The 17252-nt window shown below is 39.6% G+C and overlaps 1 protein-coding gene across 2 annotated transcripts in view; it reads right to left on the bottom strand.

Annotated features, from left to right (window-relative positions):
• Positions 1–17252, bottom strand: part of usp9 (ubiquitin specific peptidase 9) — a 275529-nt gene that overhangs the window by 174424 nt on the left and 83853 nt on the right. For both annotated transcript variants that reach the window (XM_060833551.1, XM_060833552.1), the window contains 3 exons: positions 15515–15648; positions 5170–5257; positions 4662–5004 (listed from right to left, as the gene is read on the bottom strand). In XM_060833551.1, the coding sequence (XP_060689534.1) occupies positions 4662–5004; positions 5170–5257; positions 15515–15648 (565 nt within the window). The remainder of the gene's footprint in view (positions 1–4661; positions 5005–5169; positions 5258–15514; positions 15649–17252) is intronic.

Below are 17252 nucleotides of genomic sequence, written 5' to 3'. Positions count from 1 at the left end.
CAGCTTCTTGAATGAGAGTCTTAAATAATAAGCTTTACAAGCTGCTATTGCATTCTGGTCCATGGATTGAATGAGACAAATTGTGGTCGAAAGGTAGAAATAGCACTTTGCTGTTTTCAGAACGTTCACCAATGGTGGGAGGATGGCTTGCTACATTGTCCAGAACGAGGAGTATCCTGAAACCCAAATTTTCTCCTGCAATAATTTCTAAAACCATCCTCAAAAAAAATCAACAAAGGTCAGAAAACTTTGCCCCATCACCCGTCTTTTGCTTGACCTGATGTAAACACCTCGAGCGGATTTAAAATAGTCTTTCAAGGCTCACAGGTTGGCTGAGTGGTACACTACATGCTTAAGCTCTAAGATTCCACCAGCACTGGCATCCAACAATACACACATACATTTCTTTGCCACCTTAAAGCTTGGAGCATGTGCTTCATTCTTAGAAATGTAGGTTCTGAATGGCATTTGCATCCAGCAAAAACCTGTCTCGTTCAAAGTGAATATTTGATCCAAGGTATAGCCTTCTTCCTCAATTTTTTTCATCACGAGGAACTAACAGTGCACACTCCTTGTCTGCACTGGCAGGTTCGCCTCATGATTTTACGTTATGAAAAGCATAGCAGCTCTTGAATCCAACAAAACAGTCACTACTAGCACTAAAGGCAAGCACATCTGCAGGATTTTCAGCTTTTCTCCTGAGGTCTTCATAAATTGATAAGCTTTGTTTCATGACGAGAAAAGTGGTCCCAGAACGCTATTTTGATTGACCTTTTATCCACACACTTAGATGTTCCACGTCAAGTTACTTTATTTGTGATCTCAGATTTGCTAGCACTCTGACTTGTTCCAACAATGCAGCTTGCTTTAATTCTTACTGTATTGTCTCTAATGGTGAATAGCACAGACTCCTTCATTCTTGTTGCACGAACAATATCACCACATGCTCTTTCATTACATTCAAAACAATAACATCTAGCATCTGTGCAAAAGTTACAGCCTCTTTTACCCTCACCATATATGATTTTTTCCACCAGATGCTTCCTGTCAACATTCTTGTGACTTTCTCCTTCCATATTCATAGAAAGCACAGCGAGACTTGTTAAAAAAAACCTAAAATTACTGAGTACAGCACCATATCTTTCACAAAGCACTTCAGCACAAGCATGCGAGCTGACTGATCATATGATGTTGATGCAGAGTCCAGTCCTCCATGCGATGCAGAGTCCAGTCCTCCATGCACTGCAGACCCAGTGTCAGGGATGGAATCATATAGTAGCCAACAGTGTTACAAAACACCATTTCCCAATTCATCTATCACATTATTGCTAATCATGTTGACAAAATACATGTTAAAAGAGAACAACCTGTACTATCTACAAGATGCACTGACACTGCAGAAATTCAAAGACCCTCAGCCAGCACCTTCCAAACCCATGACCACTTCCATCCAGAAGGACAAGGGAAGCAGGTGCACAGGAACACCACCACCTTCAAGTTCCCCTCCAAGCCACTCACCATCCTGACTTGGAAATACATCTCAGTTCCTTCACCATTGTGCCTAAACCCTGGAATTCCCTCCCTCATGGCATTGTGGATCAACCTACAGCAAGGGGACTGCAGCAGTTCAAGGTGGCAGCTCACTATCACCTTATCAAGGTCCCAACTAGGGACAGACAAAAAATTCTGGCAGAATGCAACACCCACATCCTACAAACAAATAATTACATAAAACAAATTTGAAAATTACCATTGGTGAATTTCATTGCATCAGCCTGGCTGATGCAATGATGAATCTGGACTTCTCAAGTCCTGCGGCTTTGAATAGAGCTTTTCTATTCCAGTTTGGCAGCTGGGCGTATCAAAAGTAATCAGCAACTCACCCATTTTGGCAATGTAATATTTTGGTTTTTGCCACCATCTGATTAATTACTGGAAAACGGTAAGATGTCTTGTGGTCATCTGAGTGATACTGGTTAAAGTGCAGAACAAAATAACTTTTGGTAAGCCCTAGGGATTGATTTAGCTCATTTAAATCCATATTTAATATTGTGTTTTTGATGATGGAACCACTCTGATAATTGATGGCCCATTAAGTATTTCATAAGACCATGCCAATGGTTGGTCACTATTTACAAGATACATTTGATCTTGGGCATTTTCTTCCAAGTGGAGTCATTCCTCCATGCTCTGTTTTACTGAACAGTGAACTCCCTGACTGCAGGCGAATTTCAATAGAGTTCACAAACATGATGATTTTTAGTTAGATGTCACTTGGTATTTCATTGCTTTTTCGGAGAACACATTTACATCTGTTGTGTGCCATGCAATGTCTGCCTTGTGGAGATATGTTTAGGTCATGCATCTTTTTGGGCAACACTGCTGTATCACTTGACTGAATCCATGCACCAATTTAGGCAGGTAGTAAAACATGCTTTTCTGAACTACAAAATTGAGGCCAACTCCAAAGGCAAGTTAAGTATTTAATTGCAAAATAAAGGTGGTGATTGGCAACCTATATCCCAATTATAAGCCAAAACATGATTTATCACACAGGTCAATCTATGGGAATGATAGTTCTAAATTCAGGATTTCAGCACAATCTTGGACTTAAAACTTCATTTCCCAAAACTAAAAAACCGTAACTGAAATTCCACAAACAGACTATAATAGTTTGTGCATATACACATATGCACACAAATACACTGCTCTTATTCAGGAGGAATGTACAGACAAACAGGAAAGAAACATTTCATGTTTCAAGTTAAATATCACTTCTTTGCATTAAAAAGTACTTGCATAAACATCAATTTGGGAGTTCGGAAATTTTGTCTGAATATGGGAGCCATGATATCCCAGTTTTAAATTGGCAAGTCCAGCTACTCATCATGAATTAGTTTTTATCCAAGGCAGGCTCAACTTTAACTCAATGACCAGCAAAGCATGACACCTGATGGGAGTCACAAAACCTGTGAAATAATATCACTGTCAGAAAGTCATATTTCTCTGCACTCCAGCATGTTTGCTGTCACTTAAAGCCAGAGCTCAAACAAACAGCACACTTAGCAATGTTATGCTTCCAGTAACAGCAGAATTAAGGAACAGAATTGTCTCTTGGCCTGAAACTCTGTTCTACCATAACTGATCTGCCATCCAAGTTCATACATATGCCTTGACTCACTCTCTTGAAATTCAATTCACAAAAAAACAAAAGTAATCCAGCATCTAGTTTTTTGATAGTACAAAACTCGAATGTTGCCGAAAAGATATTTTGTCAAAGCTTTTTGTCTCGTATATGAGGACATTCACAGGAACACCAATATAAAAGGGTAACAATTTGTGCGGTATGAGTTCGGATAGGTAGAGGCATAGCCATGGAGAACGTATCAGTTAGATGACTTCCATTTAACTACAATTCTTAGTTTAAATTTAAACAAGGTAGGTTGACTGTGATTGGTCAATACATTAGCTAGTTTTGTATCAGTGAAACAGGTGCAGTGTGTAAATATCCTTTCTGCTTACCAAGATCTGGACCTAGTGTATTAATATGTAGTTTGCAGTGCCACACTGCAAACCCAGCTAACAATGTGAAATTATTTTCTCAATCTATTGTTTCACCTTCTCAGATAAAGTTGCAAATGCAGAATCCCATGTAAATTTGGAGACTGTGTTGTGAAATTTGCAAGCACAAGCTGGAGTCGGGTGATCAGTTGTTGCTCACTGAACAGCTGAAGGGACATGTGGTTTGATTTGATCCACTGATCTTTGGGACGAGGAGTAAAGATTTCTCGCATTAAACTGGACACAAACTCATTTTACTTCACTTATCTGTAATGCCACATTGCAGAACTAACTAATATGTAATATATGCAAATAGTGCATTTGTAACATGTATTTCCTACAAATACTGCATCTCCAAAGTACAAATTTATTCTGCTATGTATCATTAGCAAAGACGTGGATGGTATGAAACTGATCAGGTCCCTTTCAGCTTCAATCATATTCAAAATTTCAGCTTGAACTAAATAGTCGTTTGAGTTCCAAACAAAAAAACTTCATTTTAAACTCAAGGTGGAATGGTAACAATTTCAGTTTCAATACAATAAAGACTGAACTGAGTGATATCAATAAATATTTTTCTGGAGACATCCTTGAATACTTTACAGGTATAGAGCATGTTTCAATGTTTCAAAGCACATTTTTTCAATTTTTAAAAAAAATTCTTGAGCGACTGAAGGAACATTTTGTACGTTTTTGGATGTCATTTTATCAACAACCAATATATACAAATCAAGTAGCAGCAGACATTCTCAGCTCTGATCTCCAGCATCTGCAGACCTCACTTTTTACTAGTAGCAGATATCCCCCTTCTTTCAAAATCCCTTCAGTGTGGAATCAATTTCAGTTCAAAGTTCATCCTCGATTTGAACCCTCCATTGCTTTGTCTCCAGGCATGCAAGTAGAATTTTTTAAAAGTCTTTGTGGAGCAGCAAAACCATTCAACCTGTACCAATAACCGACTAAAAAATAATGGGAATAAATAGATATGGCAGCATCTGCAAATAAAACTTTCCCCCTTCCACTGCAGCCATTTTTGTACAATCAGCACGAATACCACTTAAACCAGTTTCATTTTGTAGCTAAGATGTTTATGTTCTTACCCTCCAAAGATACTCCAGTCCTATTAACTCTAGATCATCCATCATATAAGCACGCCGTTTTGCTACAAGCTTCCCTTCACGACAGTTCACAGCTTTGAAAAACCGCTCAAAGCACTTCATTCCATTTTCAGTTAAGAGAGAAGGATCCAGTTGCAGGACATTATTTTCAAAAAAGTCCTTGTTTATGTCTGGATCTAAGTCAGGTTCATCTCCCATCAACTTAGAAAACCATTTAAAACAAGCTTCACGATCGCAAAGGTAGACAGCATTCTCAGCTAAGCACTTCCAGATTTGCTTGGCTTGAGGAGCACACAACCACAACTGGCCATCCTTCAATAAAAATCTAGGGAATAAAACGCAGATAAACATGGTTAGGGGTTGTGATAGAACACCTTTTCAAGCAAAATCTCATTTGTTGAGATGGTTCATGACTTCAGCTCTCTATATCAACAGCCAGCAAATCAATTCATTTCCCTAAACTGGTAAATAATTTGCATACACCACTGACCTCAAGAAATTTAGTCGCTCTTGGACCTCTTGCACATGGCTATACCGACTCCCTGATCGTACAGTTTGTGGATCATACTCTGGGTACTCTGCAAGATACAAAATTCCCCTTAGATGCGCAAGACATTTACCAAGTTACAAAAATGATTTCTCACTTTCTCAAAAAGATCCACAGCAGTATTACAACAGTGAAGTTCTTCAGCATGCAATCAAGTCTCAGCCTAGATTATGTGAACTGTATCAAGTGAAGCATAACTAATCCAGAGGGTGGTGAGTTAAGGACTACTGTAATACATTGAGAACTGGATATATCTTATTGTTAAGATAGTTTAGTTTCACTTAGAGCACTTCAATTTTGGAGAAATAGCTAGACAGGTTTCTTCAAAAGGGGCAACTCAAGTTCACTGTGAACATTACTTCTGTTTGCAAGACTTTCAGTAAATAACATGGCGTGACAAACACTTGCTGCAACTGTTTTCAACAGTTAGAGGTTGAAGAAATTCTCACTTTATCTGGCTAAGGAGGAAGTCGTCTAGCTCAGGACAAACTGAGATTGTATGAAAGCCTTTGAGTGAAGAGTTGTAGTGGATGAAAGTCTGCTTTATGCTGCCCAGCTAACCAATCTCAGCTCTTTAAAGAAAATCTTGTTGATGAGTTCAGGATGAAACTAATTTGTTCTTTTCAAAGAATTATTTAATAAATGCCTCAAGACTCAATTTCTTGATAGGTTGTGCCTGCAGGACTTCAGAGACAATTGTGCATGATTACAGACTAGAATACATGCAAGAACAATACAACAATACACATAAATCTCTGCGAGGTTTTATTTTCACCACCCTTTTGAGTGAAAAAGTGCACGCACGTCTCTTGGGGATATTGAGAGATAAGCAATCTATAACAGAAATATAAATTGTGTTAACCAATTGCTACATCACTATTGAATAAGAAAACATTTCTACTATAAACAAATGATTGGTTGATCGATCTTAATTTCTAAAACTTGATACAGATAAGGTATTTACTGGGTCATCGTGACAACTGGAAAAATGGCCAGTGGATAGTAGCACTTCATCTACATTGTACACTTCTAGCCTTGGGTCTCACATAAAACTGAGCACTTGCATACATAGTGCAGAACATAAGTAGATGTGGGTATCAATAGGAAAAGAAAACAGGGAATATACTGGTTTCTTGCTCTTTTTTATGAAAATGACTGACAGTTCTCAACACTTAGCTGGTTATGCAAGATATATCTCTGATCTGCAAAGAATAACAAAAGTCAGGCAAAATTGAGGAGTAATACAAATGTTTGAAACTGAAGAACAGCAATACAAACCAGACAATGAATGAATTCAGTAAGAGAAATCAAATACAAATGAAGACAATTGAACAGGAAACAAGTGCAAACTATACAGCTTGAACTAGTTGTACTTCAGAGAACAGAAAAGGTGAGTGAGCACAAGCGAAAAGGGAAGGGGAAAGAGTCGAGAGAAACAATGAGGGGGTGGGGAGAAGAGAGGGAGAGAGCACAACAAAGGGAAAGAGGAACAAAGGAAGAGACACAGATGGGGAGGAGACATGAGTGTGAATGGGATGGGGGGGGGGGGGGGGAGAGAGAGGGGGGTTTGGGGGGCTGTTGAGTCTGCTCTACCATTCAGTGTGATCATGGTTGATCTCAGCTCTACCCTGACTCCACTTTCGTGCCCGCTCACTAGAATTCTTCAAAGCCAAAGATCAATGCTGGGACTTCACGTGCTTCCACAAATGCAGATGAAAATTTGCACGCAGTCTGATTTGTAAGACTGTAGATACACCAAAATAGTGGTATGATAATAGAAATTGCTGAAAAAGCTCAACAGTTGGCAACTTTTGTGGACAGAAATCAGTTAATGTTTCAGCTCTGAGGAAGATTACTCAACCTGAAACATTTCTTCTAATTTCTGAGCTTTTCAAGCAATTTCTATTTTTATTGCTCATTAACAGCACCCGCAGTGCTTTCAGTTTTTTAGTATGAGAATTGGAGGTGTTGTGGATGGTGTGCAAAGTGGTCAAAACAAACAGCACGATGTGAATTAGTTAGAAAACTGCATTGAGGAATGGCAGGTGAAGTTCAATCCAAAGAAGAGAGATGATACATTTTGGGGAAATCAAATTCAAGAGAAAAACATACAGTAAATGATAGGCCCTTTAGAAGCATTGTTATAGAGAGAGAACTTGGCAACGCAAGTCCATAGCTCCCTGAAAGTTGGGGCACTGGTAGATTAAGGTAGCAAAGGCAGTGTGTAGTATGCTGTCTTCAGCAGTTGGGGTACAGATTATACAAATTGGCACGCCATGTTGCAACTATATACAACTTCAGTTTGGCCAGATCTGGAGCACTGTGTGCAGTTCTGGTCACAATACTATGAAACATGCGAAGACTTTGGAGGGGTGCAAAAGTGGCTTAACCAACATGTTATGTGGACTTGAGTGTATTAACTGTAAGGAGATTGGATAAACTGGGATTATTTTCTTCAGAGCAACAGAGACTGAGAAGCAACCCGATAAAAGTAAATAAAATGATGAGAAACATAAAGAACGTGGATAGCTGGAGTCTTCTTTCCCCCAGGGCGAGAATGTCAAATATTAGTGGGGAGCATAGCTTTAGACAGTAGTTGGAGGGATGGGTGGGGGGAGAGTCGGTTAAATGAGATGGCAAGTACTTTTGGTTTAAAAATGCAGAGCGTGGGAGGTGCCTGGATCACACTGCCACAACAGGTGGTAGAAGCAGATATGAGAGCAACATTTCAGAGGCATTTAAATACACATATGTATAGGCAATGAATAAAGGGATACAGACCACAGGTAGATGGGATTAGTTTAGAACACCATCATGGTCAGCACTGACATGGTCAACTGAAAGGCCTATTCTTGTTTCATACTGTTGTCTGCTCTATTGCTTACTAAAAATCTGTTTATCTCCTTCATAAATTAGTTCAATGTTCCAGCATCTACCACACAGTGAATTCCAAAGATTAACAAAGCTTTGACAGAAATAATTTATCTCTACTTCCGTCTCAAGTCTATTACCCCTTATACTACAACTATGAGATCTCTTTCTCAATTTCCCCACAAGGGGGACATTCGCTCTACATTTGCCTAGACAATGCCTTTTAACATCTTATACACCTCAATTACATCTTCTGTCATTCTTGTAAACTCTGGAGATTATAGCCCCAAACTGCTCACTCTCTCTTAAGACGACAAAATCCACATCTCTGGAATCAATCTTGAGAATCTCCTCTGAGTCACCTCCAATGCAAATACATCCCTCACGAGGTAAACAGAACAAAATTGCAAGTAATACTGCAGATGTGGTCTCACAAACGTCTTGTACAGTTACAGCAATACTTCCCTGCTTTTATATTTCATTCTTTCAGCCATTTTCCAAAATTCCATTTGTGTTCCTTATTACCTGTTGTACTTGCATATTCATTTTCTGCACTTCACATGAGGACACATCCCTCTGCACTGAAGGACTCAGAAGTTTCTGTCCATTTACCTAAAAAGTCACCTTTCTATTCCTCCAAACAAAATGGATAACATAGATGAAACTCCAGCTGCCAAATTTTGGCCTATTCACCTATCCATATTCATTTGTACATTTCTTTCTTCTTCAAAGAAACTTACTTTCTCATCTATTTTAACGCCATCTGCAAATATGGCAAGTGTATTTTCTACAACTGCATCCACATCATTAACATAGACTGTAAATAGTTTGGTCTGAGGACCCAAGTTGCACCATGACAACGACCAAAGACCCATTATCACAACTTTGTTTATTAGCCAAGCCTTTATCCACAAGGAAAATTTGCCAAACACAATGTCATCTTAACCTTGCCCATTAGATTTTTGTGTAACAAGTTTTGCAAGTCCAGAGATACGACATCCGCATTAACCTTATTTTCACGTCACTTGCTACATCTTCCATGACTTTTTGCAAATTAGTCAACCATGATTTATCCTTCATAAAAGTACACCGACTCAGATAAATCACATTATGATTTTTCAAATGTCCTGTTACCTACTTCCTTAACGATGGACTCTAATGACATATGTTAAACCCACTAGTACATCATTTCTTACTTTCTGCCTCTCACTTTTTGAATACGGATGTTGTATTAGCATTTCTCTAATCCACTGGAACTTTTCCCATATTCAGGAAGTTTTGGAATGGTACAACTAATGGATCCCACTACCGCTCCTACCACTTCTTTTACGACTCTAGGATACAGGCCTTCGGATCCCAGGGACTTGTCTGTATTCAATCCCAATAGTTTCCTCAATACATTTCCCTAGTGATGTTGACTAAGTCCCTCCCTTTCTGCAACTGCTGTTTTGTTACTTTTGGGATGGTACCAGTGCCCAAATGAAATATGAGTGACTCTACCATTTGTGTACTTCCCACTATTAACTCTCCAATCTCATTCTGCAAGGGATCAACACTGATTTTAACTTCCTTCTTTCCTTTCACACATGTAAAACCTTTGTACCTGTTTTGATATTTTGCATGACTTTCCTTTCTTAATTTACCTTGGCTCTTTTTTCATTTTTTTTAAAAAAGTAACCCTTGGTTGATCTTTAAAGGTTGCCCAACGTTCCAATGACCATGCTCGAAATGTCGATTCTCCTGATCTTCAAATGCTGCCTGACCAGTTGTGCTTTTCCAGCAGCACACTCTTCAACTCTGATCTCCACCAACTGCAGTGCTCACTTTCCCCTTTATAAATATTGTCCAAATTAGCGTGCATTTTTGCTCTTTAAACTTCCTTGCAAAGGTGTGGATGTTTTCTCTCCTTCCTTGAATCAGTTTCTCTCTGGGAATTTTTTTTTATTCATAACAATTGAATATCTCTTTAAACATTTGCCAGTCCATCAAATGCACCACTTTTTAGTCCTGCTAGCTATATCATTTCCTTTGTTTAACTCCAAAATGCTGGAATGGGATTTCAGTTTCTCACCCCTCAACAAAATTTGAAGTTCAAGCATGCTTGGAATACACTTTCCTGGAGGATCCTTTGTAAGAAGATTAATTAATCCCACTTCTGTAAACACCACCAAATCCAGAATAGGCTGCTCCCTGGCTTCTTCCACAACATATTCCTCCAAGAAACAATCTCCAATTCATTAAATAAATTTTCCCTCAAGTTCCAGGCACTCACCACCATTTATGTGAAAAACCTGTCCCACGCATCTCAAAGTTTCCCCCTCACACCTTGAACCTGTGTCCCCTAGCATTTGAGCCTTCCACTTTGGGGGGAAAAAAGGTTTCTGTTGTCCCATTGTTTGAGAAGTAGCAAGGATAATCCAACAAATTACAGGCCTGAGAGTCTCATGTCAGTGGTAGTGAAATTGGAAAAGATTCTCAGAGAAACATCCATAAGATTTAAAAGCAAAATGGACTGATTAGCGATAGACAGCATGGTTTGGTGCAGGGGGAGGCTGTACCCCACTAATTTGATTGAGTTTTTTTTTTGAGGAGGTCACAAAGATGATTAGTAAGGGAAAGGCAGTTGTTTACATGAACTTCAGTAAAGCCTTTGACAAGGCCCCTCGTGGTTTAAAAGGTGAAGCTGCATGGTAACAGGGGTTAGCTGGCAAGAACTGGCTTAGTCATAGGAAACAGAAGATAGCAGAGGAAGGATGCTTGCCAAAATGGAGGACTGTGATTAGTGGTGTTCCACAAGAATCAGTGCTGGGACCTCTGTTGTTCAGTGTCCATAAATGATTTGGAGTAAAACACAGCAGGTCTAATTACTAAGTTTGCCAATGATGCAAAGATTGATGGAGTTGTGAATAGTGAGGAGAATTGTCAGAAGATACAGCAGGATATAGATTTGTGGGAGGCATGGGCAGAAAAAATGGCAGATGAAGTTTAACTGGATTGTTCACTGGAGTAGTACCAGATGATTGGAGGTTGGCAAATGTTATTCCCTTGTTCAAGAAAGGGAGTAGGGATAACCCTGAGAATTACAGACTAATCAGTGGTATATCTGTGGTTGGCAAATTACTGCAGAGGATTCTGAGATACGGGATTTATTATTATTTGGAAAACCATAGTTTGATTTGAGATAGTCAGCATGGCTTTGAGGGGGGCAGGTCATGCCTCACAAGCCTTACTGAATTCTGAGGATGTGACAAACACATTGAAGAAGGTAGAGCATGTGGTGTGGATTTTAGCAATGCATTTGATAAGGTTTCCCATGGTAGGCTCATTCAGAAAGTATGGAAGCATGGGAAACAGGGAAATTTGGATGTCGAGATACAGAATTGGTTGGCCCAATGAAAACAGAGGATGGTAGTAGATGGAAAGTACTCAGCCTGGAGCTTGGTGACCAGTGGTGTTCCGCAGGGTCCTCTGCTCTTTGTAATTCTTATAAATGACTTGGATGAGGAAATGAAGGGTGAATTAGTAAGTTTGCTGATGATACAAAGGGTGGAGGAATTGCGGATTGTGCTGTAAGTTGCAAAAGGACATTAACAGAATATGGAGCTGGGCTGACAAGTGGCAGACGGAGTTCAACCGAGAAAAGTATCAAGTGATTCTTCTGGAAGATTGAATTTGAATGCAGATTGCAAGTTTAAAAGGTAGGAATCTTGGCAGTAAAGGGGAACAAGAGGTATCTTGGGGTCCACGCTCCTATATCCCTCAAAGCTGCGGCCCAAGTTGATACAGTTGTTAAAAAGGTATCTAATGTGTTAGCTTTCATTAGCAGGGGGATTGAGTTGAAGAGCCGCTAGGTTATGCGGCAGCTCTACAGAACTCTGGTTTGAACACAACATTCCACATGTGGTCTATTAGTTTGACTTTAGAGTAGGATAAAAGATCAGCACAACAATCGAGGGCCAAAGGGGCTGAACTGTGCCAAGTTCGAAATGTGAGGTGATGCACGTTGGGAGGTCAAGTACAGGTGGAAATAATAGTGAACAGCAGAACACCCCTTAGAAGGATTGATATGCAGAGGCATCTGGGTGTGCAAGTCCACAAATCACTGGAGGTGGCAATGCAGCTAGTTAGAAAAAGAGCCCTATGACATGTTTGCCTTCAATGGAAAGGGCAGTGAGTATAAGGATAGATAAATTCTGCTGCGGCTTTATAGAATAATTATGCCACACTCCGAATATTGTGTACAGTTCTGGTGACCACACTACCAGAAGGACGTGGATGCTTCAGAGAGGGTATAGAAAAGGTTTACCAGGATGTTGCCTAGAATGGGGGATTTTAGCTATCAAAAAAGGTTGGCTACGACTGGTTTGTCTTCACTGGAAAGCAGGAGAGGTTGAGGGGTGACCTAATACAACTTTTTAAGATTGTGAATGGATAGAGTGGAGAATGAGGCTTTTCCCCAAGGTGAAGAGGCCATTTACTAGGGGACACAGTCACAGTGGGGAGGGGGTGTAAAACAGATGTGCAAAGCATGTTTTTCACACAAAATGGTGGCGAGTGCGTCGAGCGTGCAGCCAGAGGATGTGATGGAAGCAGACACAATAGCAGCACTCAAACAGCACCTGAGAGGAATAAGAAATGTGCGAGGCACATTTTTCACACCAGAGGTGGTGACTGCCTGGAATGTACTGCCACAGGTGACAATGGAAACATACAATAGCAGCATTCAAGCAGCACCTGGATGATTACATGAACAGGCAGGGTATGGAGGGATCTGGATCCCTTAATTGATCAGTTTTAACATGGAAAGGCAAAATGTGGCAGTGCAGGCTTGGAGGGCTGAGGGGCCTGTGACTGTACGGCATTGTTCTTTGTTCTATCATTGCCAATTTGATAATCCAGTCTATGCGCAGATTAAAATTACTCAGTTATTGCTGTACCTTTGTTATGAGCCCTCAGAATTTCCTGGTTTATCCTGTACCCCACTGCAGGATTACTGTTTGGGAACTGATAAATTACTCTCACCAGGAACTTCTCTTCCTTGCTATTCCTTATTTCTATCCAGATTGCATCTTGATCCCCAGTGCTGATAAACATGGGAGGCAATGGTCTAGTGCAGGGGTGGGGAACCTGTGGCCTTCTAGGCCATTGCGTGTGGCCTTTTGAATGAATCCAAATTTTGCAGAACAAATCTTTTATTTTTTATTATGTTTATTTTCATCCTTTATTATTTTTAATCTTAAAATGAATGTATTTAAAATACCAGAGAGTAAAAGGAAATTCAACAAAATAATCCTCACAGACTGACCGCCACAATTAAAAAAGTGAATTTTGAAGAATATATAATCGAAGTTTTTTGGATGCGGCCTTATTAGATTACAACTGATATAATGCAGCCTTCCAACATGAAAAGGTTCCCCACCTCTGGTCTAGTGGAATTAGATGATAGGGAATTCATCCAGAGACCCATGTAACAGTCTGAGAGCCTGGTTCAAATTCCACCACAGTGGATGGTGAAATATGAATGCAATATAAAAAACATGGAATTGAGAACTTAATGACGACCATGAATCCTTTGTCAATTGTCAGAAAAGCCCATCTGGTTCACTAATATCCTTTAGGGAAGGAAACTGCCATCCTTATCTGGTCTGGCCTACATGTGACTCCAGACCCACAGCAACATGGTTGACTCTTAATTGCCTTCTGGACAATTAGAGATAGGCAATAAATGCAGGTCTAGTCCAGAACATCCCATGAATGAATACATCGTCTCTCTCCTGGTGCCAGGTTCAAGGAATTCACATGGTTGCAGGACATTGTTTTGAGGGAAGGTAAAAAGCCAGAACTTGTCATCAAAGTCATTATCAATGACTGAAGTAGGTACTGAAAGCAGATTTCAGGAAGTTAGGAATGTCAGTCATTTTTCTGCCACAAAAATATTTGTAAGCTTTAGCTCACCCATTCATCCTGCTGAGCACCGAACAGCCGTAGCTCTCAAATCTTCTGTCATACAGTCATAGATGTTCAGCAAGGAAACAGACCCTTCGGTTCAACCCGTCCATGCCGACCAGATATCTCAACTCAATCTAGTCCCATCTACCAGCACCCGACCCATATTCCTCCAAACCCTTCCTATTCATATACCCATCCAGATGCCTTTTAAATGTTGCATTTGTACTAGCCTCCACCACTTCCTCTGGCAGCTCATTCCATACATGTACCACCCTCTGCATGAAAAAGTTGTCCCTTAGGTCTCTTTTATATCTTTCCCCTCTCACCCTAAACCTATGCCCTCTAGTTCTGGATTTCCTCCACCCCAAGGGCAAGACTTTGTCTATTTATCCTACTCATGCCCCTCAATTTTATAAACCTCTAAGGTCACCCCTGAGCCTCCGACGCTCCAGGGAAAACAGTCCCAGCCTGATCAGCCTCTCTTTACAGCTCAAATCCTCCAACCCTGGCAATATCCTTGTAAATCTTTTCTGAGCCCTTTCAAGTTTCACAACATCCTCCCAATAGGAATGAGACCAGAATCATATGCAATGTCCCAACAGTGGCCTAACCAATGTCCTGTACAGCTGCAACATGACCTCCTGACTCCTGTACTCAATACTCTGACCAAGAAAGGAAAGCATACCAAACGCCTTCTTCACTATCCTATCTACCTGTGACTCCACTTTGACGGAGCTATGAACCTGCACTCCAAGGTCTCTTTGTTCAGCAGCACTCCCTAGGACCTTACCATTAAGTGTATAAGTCCTGCTTAGATTTGCTTTCCCAAAATGCAGCACTTCGCTTTTATCTGAATTGCCACTTCTCAGCCCATTGGCCCATCTGATCAAGATCCCTTTGTAATCTGAGGTAACCGCCTTCTTCTGTCCACTACACCTCCAAATTTGGTGTCATCTGCAAACTTTCTAACTATACCTCTTATACTCACATCAATTGGTAAGGAAAATAATTTTTCTGTATACTTGCATGTGGTTAATATCACCTCAAATAATTTCCATGACTAAGTAGGTTTCTTCATTTGCCAATTTTTACTACTACCCAATGCCATGTTTGTCTGCCTCAGACAGCTGAAGAAAGAAAATTGGCAAAACATACTTGAAGTAACAATTTGTTTCTAAGTCCCCTAAGTTGAATCAGTTCATCTATCAAGTCAACTGTTTAGTTACAAAGTATTGCCAAATACATCTTACCTTCTCCCATGGAAATAGAGGATTCTGTGACCTGTGAGTTGAATGAATCATAAATCTCACCTCACCCAAATTAAAAGTCAACAGCAGATCCAAACTGGATATATTCCAGTCTGGGAATACAATATTATACAAATAGAATCAACCAAGTGGGCACTTTGAACTTTGCTTAACAGGAATTGAACAATTTATTTCAAAAAAATATATGCTACATGCTTTACCTTTATGGAATTGTCTTATATTTTCCATATAAGCAGACAGGTTTTCAGCTACCAAAGTGACCAATGAATGATTGTGTTGCAGTTGGTTAATCAAGTCATGTCGATAGAACACATGAGGACTTCTTTGAGTCTGGCTACAAAGAAAACATTTCTTGTTAATCATAACCATTGACATACTCGAATCAATTTATTGCGGTACTAACTAATTAAAACACTTCTAATACACATGCACACAATTCCTACAGTAATGATGTTCAAACTTTCAAGTGTGGGAGCTCCCTAATGTATGTGAAAAGTCTATGAGCTAACAATGTCAACTATCAATGAGGTGCAAAAGTAAATAAATGTGTTAAGAAAAAATGGCAAATGACTGCAGATATGTAAGGGAGTAGCAAATCTTAAAGAAACCAACATCTATAAGCTCTAAAATAACTAACAAAAGTTGAACCTGTATTCAGTAGCTCAACACACAATCTTTATGCTGCACTATACATAACAGTTGTTAGAGATAAATTTACATTACATTACATTTAACCAATGTAAATAGTTTATCCTAGAGGTCACAACCCAGTATGAAAAGCAGCACAATGTTAGAAAAGGTATGGTTGGAAAAACCAGGTTGTGCATCTTGGAAGAAAAGATGAAGGAGAGATGTGTTAGGAGTGCACAAGACTACATTAATCTTATTTAAACCTGGTGAAGATTAGCTATGCAACCTTAACTAATCTGACAAGAATGGTGCAAGCAAATCTAATATTTTAGTCAAACATTGCAAGGGGTACAAGAAAGAATTTTGTTACAGTGAGTAGCCATAATGAAAACACAACAAGGGGTTCAACTATCATCTTTCAGTAAAGATTTCAATATCTTAGCTACCTCCGATCTTCACAAAATTCTGAATAGTTCCCTCGGCCTGTTCCGTTTTCCATTTAAATATCGTAAAACTTGTTCTTCACCAGTACTTCAATTTCGTGTGTGTGTGTGTGTGTGTATCTGTATGTGTGTGTATATATGTGTGTGTGTGTGTGTGTATATGTGTGTGTGTGTGTGTGTGTATATGTGTGTGTGTGTGTATATAAACATTTGCCACCTTTTAATGAGGTGTGTGTTTCCATTAAATATTTGTAATATCAGAGTTCCATGGAGGGATTCAGCAACTTATTCCAGGCCTATATTGACACTACAAAACAGTATAAAGTATGAAGTACCTTTCACAATCTGCAGACACCATAAAGAGCATGTCAACTAATTAAATACTTAGAAAATATTGCCCCATTCACTGCCACATTTTCTACATAGCAAGTTACACACCATTTGCTTCCACAGACAACAGGATAAATTATCAATCTTTACTTTTGTTTAAGGGATAAATATTAGTGGGACACTGGGAGACCACTTTGCTCTTGCTGAAATATTTTTGTGGGATCCTTCACCTCTGTCTAAGAAACTGGCTAAACATCTTATCAGAGATGGCTCCTTCGGCTATCCAGTTTTTCCTCAGCATGAGAATATTGTGCACTCATGTCTTTTGGGGATTGAACCCACAAATCTTGTAATTCAGCTTAGAATTACATCAGTTAGCAACGCTGACATCAACAAGAGATCCTTTGAGGTAGAATCTGGTAGTAAACCTCAAGATATTCAGAGACTGTCATGGTATGTGGTGCACATTTAACAATTAATGGGATGGGCATGACAAAATTTTTTTTAACAACAATGAAAATAAATTCATTGGAGG

This window comes from Hemiscyllium ocellatum, chromosome 12 (assembly GCF_020745735.1).
Source record: "Hemiscyllium ocellatum isolate sHemOce1 chromosome 12, sHemOce1.pat.X.cur, whole genome shotgun sequence".
Classification (NCBI taxonomy): Eukaryota; Metazoa; Chordata; class Chondrichthyes; order Orectolobiformes; family Hemiscylliidae; genus Hemiscyllium; species Hemiscyllium ocellatum.
Note: the sequence above shows the minus strand (reverse complement) of the source record. Positions and strands in the feature narration are given on the sequence as shown.